The sequence below is a fragment of the Capsella rubella genome, unplaced genomic scaffold (genome assembly GCF_000375325.1).
Source record: "Capsella rubella cultivar Monte Gargano unplaced genomic scaffold, Caprub1_0 scaffold_5, whole genome shotgun sequence".
In the NCBI taxonomy this organism is placed as follows: Eukaryota; Viridiplantae; Streptophyta; class Magnoliopsida; order Brassicales; family Brassicaceae; genus Capsella; species Capsella rubella.
In genome coordinates this window covers 1,698,013-1,705,664 of record NW_006238919.1, presented here as the reverse complement: position 1 = coordinate 1,705,664, position 7,652 = coordinate 1,698,013, and the positions used below count along the sequence as shown (strand labels likewise).

The 7,652-nt window shown below is 33.8% G+C and overlaps 2 protein-coding genes across 2 annotated transcripts; both read left to right on the top strand.

The window, feature by feature from the left end:
* The first annotated feature begins 484 nt into the window (after positions 1–484).
* LOC17886855 (cytochrome P450 71B9) lies at positions 485–2,259 on the top strand. Its single transcript, XM_006292213.2, has 3 exons — positions 485–788; positions 893–1,473; positions 1,572–2,259. Exons 1-3 carry the CDS (start codon positions 485–487, stop codon positions 2,184–2,186), a joined length of 1,500 nt encoding a protein of 499 aa, XP_006292275.1. The 3' UTR covers positions 2,187–2,259.
* A 2,024-nt stretch (positions 2,260–4,283) lies between these two features.
* Positions 4,284–6,044, top strand: LOC17887079 (UDP-glycosyltransferase 91A1). Its single transcript, XM_006292786.2, has one exon. It carries the CDS (start codon positions 4,359–4,361, stop codon positions 5,775–5,777), a length of 1,419 nt encoding a protein of 472 aa, XP_006292848.1. The 5' UTR covers positions 4,284–4,358; the 3' UTR covers positions 5,778–6,044.
* The last annotated feature ends 1,608 nt before the right edge of the window (positions 6,045–7,652 follow it).

Below are 7,652 nucleotides of genomic sequence, written 5' to 3'. Positions count from 1 at the left end.
ATAATGAGTTAAAGGACACGACTTAATTGGCTTGCTTAGTTGAAATACTCTAATACCAAGTGGTGGATATATTATTTCTTCCCACTAAGGCACTAATTCATTATTTTTTACTGTTATTTTCTTCTACTTGTTGTAATTTTGCTTCAAACTATTTGTGGGTTCTATTAGATGACCCCAAAAAAAAAAAAAAAATCACAAAAAAGTCTATAATATTATTATCTAGTATCCTTTTTTAATTTGGCTGTAAAATTAAAGTTTGTTCGTTATTGGAAAGATAAATATGTATATAATAAGAGAGCCAACACGATATCTTTGGCGTTGTCTTCTTCAACTAGACTCCTTCTTGACTCTGTTTAGCATTTTCTTAAGGAAATATTGAAAGGGAAGTGACAATTAACAAAGATATAAGAAAAGTTTATATATATAAAAGCATGAACTTGCTTCATTATCAACAAAGAAACTTGAGACGTACGGTATACATAAAATGGTTGCGTTTTCGTTTCTTTCACTTCTCTTTCTCTGCTGTATTCTCCTAGCCGTCTTCAAACACAAGAAGAGGCAGAAAAATCAGCAACCACCGTCTCCTCCTGGCTTTCCGATCATCGGAAACTTACATCAGCTCGGAGAATTACCACATCAGTCTCTATGGAGTCTCTCAAAGAAGTATGGTCCTGTCATGCTTTTGAAGCTTGGAAGTGTCCCAACGGTTGTAGTTTCTTCTTCTGATACAGCACAACAGGCTCTCAAAATCCATGATCTCCATTGTTGTAGCCGTCCTAGCTTAGCAGGTACCGTAATTCTTACGCAAGACATACAATTTTTGTTTTTATATATGTTCCTTTGCTCATAGAACTTGAAAAACTTAACCCATGCTTTTTTATCATTGCGTTAGGGCCAAGAGAGCTCTCTTACAATTATCTGGACATTGCTTTCTCTCCTTTTAATGATTACTGGAAAGAATTAAGGAGGATGTGTATGCAAGAACTCTTCAGTGCTAAACGAGTTCACTTGATTCAACCCATCAAGGAAGAGGAAGTCAAGAAACTGATCAATTCAGTCTCGGAATCAGCTTCTCAGAAAACAGAGGTTAACTTGAGCGAGAAGTTTCTTGATTTAACTGTAAGCGTGATATGCAAGGCAGCATTTGGTCTGAGCTTCCATGGTACAATTCTCAACAATGACGGATTCGACAAGTTAATACGCGAGGCGTTTTTGTTTTTGGGTAGCTTCTCTGCCTCGGATTTTTTCCCAACTGGTGGCTGGATCATCGACTGGCTCTCGGGTCTACAAGGACGGAGAGAGAAAAGCGTGAGTGATCTTGATGCTTTCTATGAACAAATGTTTGATTTGCATAAACAGGAAAACAAAAAAGGAGTTGAAGATTTCGTGGACTTGCTCTTGAGGTTAGAGAAGGATGAAACTGTTCTTGGATATGGCAAACTCACAAGAAACCATATCAAAGCAATCTTGATGGTAATTAGTTATACAAAGATTCCCGATCTAATTGTAAGATATAGTCAAACAATAATACCTAAATGTTTCTAACATTATGTTTCATGATCTTATCACAGAACGTTCTTCTTGGTGCCATCAATACTTCTGCAATAACAATGACATGGGCCATGACAGAACTTATAAGAAACCCGCGAGTGATGAAGAAAGTACAATCCGAAATCAGAAACCAAATGAGAAACAAGTCAGTGATAACCTTAGATGATATAGATCATCTACCTTACTTGAACATGGTCATCAAAGAAACATGGAGGCTACATCCTCCAGCACCTCTTCTGGTTCCAAGAGAAGTTATGTCTGAATTTGAGATCAACGGCTACAAGATACAACCCAAGACATTGCTTTATGTGAATGTTTGGGCTATCGGGCGTGACCCCGATACTTGGAAAGATGCAGAGACGTTTCTCCCAGAAAGGTTTATGGATAACAACATTGATGCTAAAGGACAGAACTTTGAGTTGTTACCCTTTGGAAGTGGCAGGAGAATCTGTCCTGGAATGTACATGGGGACAACAATGGTGGAGTTTGGTTTGGCTAATATGTTGTACCAATTCGACTGGCAATTACAAGAAAGCATGGTGGTTGAAGATATTGACATGGAAGAGTCTCCTGGACTGGCTGTGGGAAAGAAAAATGATCTTCTACTTGTTCCTGTGAAATATTTTGATCATTGATCATCACTTAAACTAAGTACTTCATGAGGTTACAAAATAAATTGTGTAGCCATCCGATTCTACCTAAATAATACTAAATCATTATTTCCTTTTTCCTTTGTTCTTTCATAGTTAAATTTGGCATAGTTTTCCATTTCCAAATGTAGTGATCTTTTTTAAAAAACAAAAATGATGATTATTAGTTTTGTTTCTAGTAATTATAGCCGTTTTAGGTTGTGATCAAATAACACATTATTTTATTTTAGTAGAGTCTTTATAATTTAAAATATATATTAAAAATCTATATTGCATACTTATTTACATTCTTATGACACTGGCACTAATTGTTCTATTTTTTTTTTTTACGATTATACGAAGCCCTACCAAAAAAAAGGTTATGGCCCAGTTCGCTAAGCCCGATTGTGCAACACCTACCCAACATTGTCGCTTTTGAATGATATCTTCATCAATTAAATAATCCAATAAATCCCAAAACAAAATTTCACAGTTTTAACAGCAGATTTAGAAAACCATTGTGGTTGGAACATATTTAAAAACCAATGCTACTGACATTTATTGTTTTTTAATCAAATTAACAAGATAATATCGATTCAAACATTTACCTATAATAAAAACCAAAAATTATGTTCCAACCACAATGGTTTTCCAACCACAACCAAAAATTAGTGTTGTATACGCTAAGAAAGATATAAAAAGTATTATATTAAAAAAAAACACACACAAAACATTATGTAATATATAGAGTTAATCTACTACACAAATAAATTATAATTTAAAAATAATAATATAGTAATGCGGAATACCCCGGTTTAAAATCTAGTTTACTAACAATAAACTTTTGAAACGTATAACTCAAAATCAATAACACTCACTAAAGCAGAAAACACTTATCACTCAACTATATGACTAAAACATTTCTTATTATGTTACATAAGTCATTCTAATATTAGTTTTTATAGACATTTTCCATCGTCAACTCTAGGACTTAAACTAGCTTGTTTTATGTATTCTTATAACTGTGTTCCTAAAATGATCCGGTGCCATCGCTGCGATGGATCAATCTAGTATTAAGTTTCTATTTACAACCACACATCTTACCTAACGAACCATGTGTGTTCTCTATGCTACCAGCCGGGTTTATTAATTAATTACCCTCTGTAACTCTTCAGAGAGTGTAGGTCTGTGTTGGGCTCTCTCTCATAAATTAAAAAAACGTGAGGTCTTGAGCCGATGGCCGATATTAATATTTCCATTTTACAATCACACATCTTACCTAACGGACAACATGTGTTGTGTTTCACAATCAAATGTATAACTCTTGGCTCGTTAGAGATCTCAAAATATCTTCACACTATTTTTTTTATCTCTATTAACTGAAGATGGCAATTGTGAACAAAGACAACAGCAATTGTAGATTCAAAGTAAAAAAATTATGCTTTGAAAGAGAAGAAGGAAGAAAACGAAATTTTATTTTGTGACTTGAATACCCTACATTCAAATGTTCGTGGATATTTTGAGGCGGAATGATGAACAACAAAAACCAACAAGCTCCTCCTCCATCTACTTCGTTTAGATCGTTTAGACAATATTTTAACGACATTGGTAGATTAGTTTAGTATATAAAAAAAAATCAAAAGTTATTCATGCTTATAGTTAGTAAGTTAGTATATACTTCGTTGAGTAGGATTAAGTTACCTTTTGTTTATTCCACTTTACTATACTTGTATATATTACTTTGGTACCAGTCACATTTACAACCTAAAGAGAAAATCAGTTAACATCACTAAAGTGTTAATAGGAAACATTAGAGAATATTGAAGATGGAACCAATCTCCATGGAGCAATGTTTCCACGTAGATCCGGGGCCACCGTTACAATGGATCAATCTAGTATTTCCATTTACAACCACACGTCTTACCTAACGAACCATGTGTATTCTCTTCAGAGAGAGTGTCGTCTCAATGGGGATCTTCAAGAACGAAGATATGGGCCAATCTAATATTAATTTATTTTTTTTCATTTACAACCACACATTCTACCTAAGAGAGACAATACCATAAATGAAAAAACCCTTGTACACTTGAAAATATCTTTATGCTATTTTTCTCTTCCTCTATAAAAGTAAGTAGAGAAGAGAGTCGTATCTATAGTCCAAAACTAAAACATAACAAAATGGCAAACACTAAAGAAAAGAATGGAGAAGATGGAACCAAGATCCACGTAGCAATGTTTCCATGGTTAGCCTTTGGCCATTTTGTTCCATACTTGGAACTCTCAAAGCTCATGGTTCAAAAGGGTCACACCGTATCATTCATCTCCACTCCTCGTAACATCGACCGCCTCCTGCCACGTTTGCCTGAAGATGTCTCCTCTGCCATTAATTTCGTCAAGCTCCCATTTCCCGGCCACAACAAGCTCCCGGAGGACGCCGAAGCCACCATCGACGTACCTTTGCATCTCGGTTCATATTTGAAAATCGCTTTCGACGGCTTACAGGTTCCATTGACGGAGTTTCTTGAATCTTCTAAACCTGATTGGCTTCTCCAAGATTTCGCACCTTACTGGCTTCCTCCAATAGCTAGCCGCCTCGGAATAAAAAACGCGTATTTCAGTGCTTACAACTGTGCCTGTTTCGCAATTCATAAACCGCCGGGGTTCGAGGAGTACCGTACATCGCCGGAGGATTTTCTGACAAGCCCTAAATGGGTTCCATTCGAAACCCCGGCTTTTTGCCAGCAATTCGAAAGCAAGTTCATTTTCAATGGATTTATGCTTGAATCCTCCGAAGGGGATATCGCCGACGTGGACCGTATCGCCGGCGTACTCAACGGCTGTGATATCTTCGTCGTACGGAGCTCTAACGAGTACGAAGCAGAGTGGTTTACACTTGTACAACAACTTTATGGTAAACCGGTTATACCGGTGGGAGTTTTGCCTCCTAAACCGGAAGAAAAGTTTAAAGATACCGACACATGGTTGGCTACTAAAAAGTGGTTAGACTCCCGGGAAACCAACTCTGTGGTTTACGTAAGTTTCGGTACAGAAGCTAAACCGAGTCAAACCGAGTTAAATGCGATCGCTCTTGGTTTAGAGCTTTCCGGTTTACCATTTTTTTGGGTGTTGAGGACTCAGCGCGGTCCGTGGGACACCGAGCCGCTTGAGCTTCCGGAAGGATTTGAAGAGCGTACAGCTGATAGAGGGATGGTGTGGAGAGGTTGGGTTGAACAGTTGAGAACACTGAGCCACGATTCGATCGGTTTGGTTCTGAGTCATTCCGGTTGGAGTACAATAATTGAAGCTGTACGGTTTGCTAAACCGATGGTGATGTTGTCTTTTGTGTACGACCAAGGGTTTAATCTGAGAGTAGTCGAGGAAAAAAAAATTGGGCGTATGATCCTTAGGGACGACACAACAGGTTCTTTTACCAAAGAAGATGTTACGAAATCGCTAAGATTGGTAATGGATGAAGAAGAAGGTAAGGTTTATAGAGAAAACGTCAAGGACATGAAGAAAGTGTTTGGAGATATGGAACAACAAGATCGTTATGTCGATTCTTTCTTGGACTATCTCGTTGCTCATCGTAAGCATTGAGCTGTCTTTGATCCTTTAAATGGACCGATCAATTCGACTGGAAGATATTGACATGGAAGAGTCTCTGATCAAACGTGTTTGTTTCTGTTGTTGCTTGCAGCTTAATCTTTTTTTTTTTTTTTCTTTTCAAAAATTGAACTTCTTGATCATTGATCGCTTAAACTAAAAGTACTTTCATGAGATTTCAAAATAAAATGTAGCATCGATTCTATCTTAATAAAAGCGTATCCAAAAATGTTCTTTTGTTTCCATCATCTTTTCAATTTGGCTTTACTTTTCGTAACGTATCAATCCGTTTTTATGATCCCTGACTTTGCGTCATTAAATAACAAATGATTTTAATAGAATTGATTTTTAATTAATTTTACAAGAAAAAAATCAAAAAAGAAAAAATTAAAAGTTTTTTATTTACTTTAAAAAAAATACAAAACCAATAACACCCGGTATAGAATAAAACGATTATCACTCAACTTTAGGACTTGAACATTTCTCATCTCGAATAAATGTTTTGATGAAACCTTTGATAAGTTTTTCCTTTTTAACCAATCTATATTATTAATTTTGATGTACATTTGGTGTTCTACCCTTCAAGTTATGCTTATTGAAAAAGTTATTTACAAATTTAATCCCTCAAAAATTCCACAAAAAATCAATAAATTCAATACAGAAAATCAAAATATACTTAAAAAATCAAACAACCAATTAGTTTCATAAATTATCTCTACGGATTTGGTATAAAACATATACATGTTATCTTTATATCAAAACTTCATAAAACAATATGTCCAATATCTATAAATGATCTTTTTTTAATTACTTTTATTACATAAAAATATATATAATAAAAAATTTCCGCATATATTGCAGTTTGAATTTTTTTAAACGGACGGTACATTACTTAATCGATACAAAATATATATATGTTACGATGTCCCACATTGGCTAGAAAATTTTTTACAATGGTTCAGAATCACTATAAATAAAACTAATATACTTCCAACTATGAATGAGTATAAAACTTGATTTCTTAGGTGTCCAAATCTAAAAATATTATTTGTTTTTTCCAGTTCTCTATTTGAGCTTATATAAAGTTTAAAAATTAAAATATCATAATTTTTAAACTAAAAGTTTAAATATTATAAATATTGAATGTTTTAAGGTTCAAATATTATAAATATTTATTTAACCTTTATCGAATGTTTAAAATATTCCAAATACTCTGTATAAAAAATTTACGTATTATTAGTATTTTAACTCTAAAAAGTTTAAAATATTATAAAAATTTAAACTCTATCAAAAGTTTAAGTGTTATTAATATTTTAACTCTATAGAAAATTAAAACTAAAGTATTTTTGATAATAGTGTACCACGGGTTCTGTGATGGACCGTGTTAGAATTTACATAAATATGATTATATAGTTTTACAGGTTGTCTACTTTAGTAAAACTCAAAAATATATTATTCTGAATAGAATATTTAAACGAAAGATGTTAAGCCAACATCTTTATTATTTTAAATATTATAGTTAATTAATTAAGTTGATTAAATTATGATTATATATAAAGACAAAATTTCATGCATTATTCTACCGGTTAAATATAGTAATATAATTTTAATTACCAACAGAAAATACAACTTAAAATACCGTTCCGTTTCCTAACTCTAGTGGTTGTTAATTATGCTACAATGATTAGTGAACTAATTAGACTTTAGTTATTAATCTTAGTAATTTGATTTGATGTTGTTGGGTTTGACAAAATCAAGACTTAACGGGGCCAGTTATTGACATAAGATACACACGTATGTATTTTCTTAACGTGTGGAAGTTAAGAAAACACACAACAGAGAATTAGAAATGAGTGTTTTTTTGTTAGA